Source organism: Cyprinodon variegatus, unplaced genomic scaffold (assembly GCF_000732505.1).
Source record: "Cyprinodon variegatus isolate N-32 unplaced genomic scaffold, C_variegatus-1.0 Scaffold274, whole genome shotgun sequence".
Taxonomy (NCBI): domain Eukaryota; kingdom Metazoa; phylum Chordata; class Actinopteri; order Cyprinodontiformes; family Cyprinodontidae; genus Cyprinodon; species Cyprinodon variegatus.
Genome location: NW_015150727.1, coordinates 148,639 through 149,807, shown reverse-complemented (window position 1 = coordinate 149,807; position 1,169 = coordinate 148,639). Strand labels below are relative to the sequence as shown.

General features: G+C 45.2%; 1 protein-coding gene across 1 annotated transcript in view; it reads left to right on the top strand.

The window, feature by feature from the left end:
• The window catches only part of LOC107089958 (septin-2-like), a gene marked incomplete at its 3' end in the record, with an annotated part of 17,795 nt that overhangs the window by 9,146 nt on the left and 7,480 nt on the right, over positions 1-1,169 (top strand). The window contains exon 8 of the mRNA XM_015383050.1: positions 489-611. Within this exon, the coding sequence (XP_015238536.1) occupies positions 489-611 (123 nt within the window). The remainder of the gene's footprint in view (positions 1-488; positions 612-1,169) is intronic.

Genomic DNA, 1,169 nt, shown 5'->3' with positions numbered 1-1,169 from the left:
ATCGGCTACATGAGTTTTAAAATATCGGCATATCGGATATCGGCCAAAATCCCAGTATCGTGCATCCCTAAAAAAAATCTAAAATGCTCAAAAACATTCCATTAGGAAAAAGGATTATTTGAAAAACTAAAATCTAAGAAAAGAGCAAAATAACTCATTATAATTAATACTTTTTCAATGATAATAGAACAAAATTGACTCCATACTTCAGAATCAGCAGAATAAATGAGGCAGGTTGTTCCTGAATGTTAAAGGGGATCCAGTGCAGGAAGGATAAGATGGGAGGAAAGGATCCTGTTAAAATCCTCGCTGCAGCATTTTGGAAAATGTTGCAACGTTTCCTAAGCAACCAGAAATGGTCTGTTCTCCGTGTTTCAGCTGAAATGTACTTTCAGAAGGAGTAAAGAACGACCTGCTGCACCCGACAGGAAGCTGCTGTTTAAATCTGTGAAAATGCTAATTGGCTTTCACTCCCCCCCCCCCCACAGAACACACATGCAGGACCTGCAGGAAGTGACCCAGGACCTGCACTATGAGAACTTCCGCTCGGATCGCCTCAAACGGGGCGGCAGGTTGTCTTCACATGGTTACGTTCTGCCTCTGTCTCCTGCGTACGTACCTGTCTGCTTGCTTGCTCTGTCCCCCCCCCCCACTGATAAAGGTCATAGCGGCCATGATGGCTGATGGTAGCTGTAGAGTCAGCTTTTCTTTAAATACTTCTGTTTTTGATGAGAAAGCATGACTAGCTGGATTATCTTTATGGATTAGAAACGGGATTAGGAGATGATCATGTAACGTAGCTCAGAGAAAGCATGACTAGCTGGATTATCTTTCGGGATTAGCCGATGTGATGTAACGTAGCTCCCTCATCATGATTTAACCTCCACATCAGATCAACTCAGGTTGTTTAGATGTGAGCTCTGAAGCCGACCACAGGGAGCGCTTCGCCATCCGTCCAGAGATGGCGCCGCTGTCTCCATCTGTGTCCTGGGGTGAGGTAATGTTTTCACCCATAGGGAGGGCAAGCTGTCCCCCCCCCCGGTTTTTATCGACAGCTATTTTACCCCATACCTTCGCCTCTCAATCTTCCTGCTTTCGCCTCTCTAGATATTAGCAGTAGAGGCAATCGTTTCCATCCAGAGCTAATCTAGAAGCTAACCCACTAACCA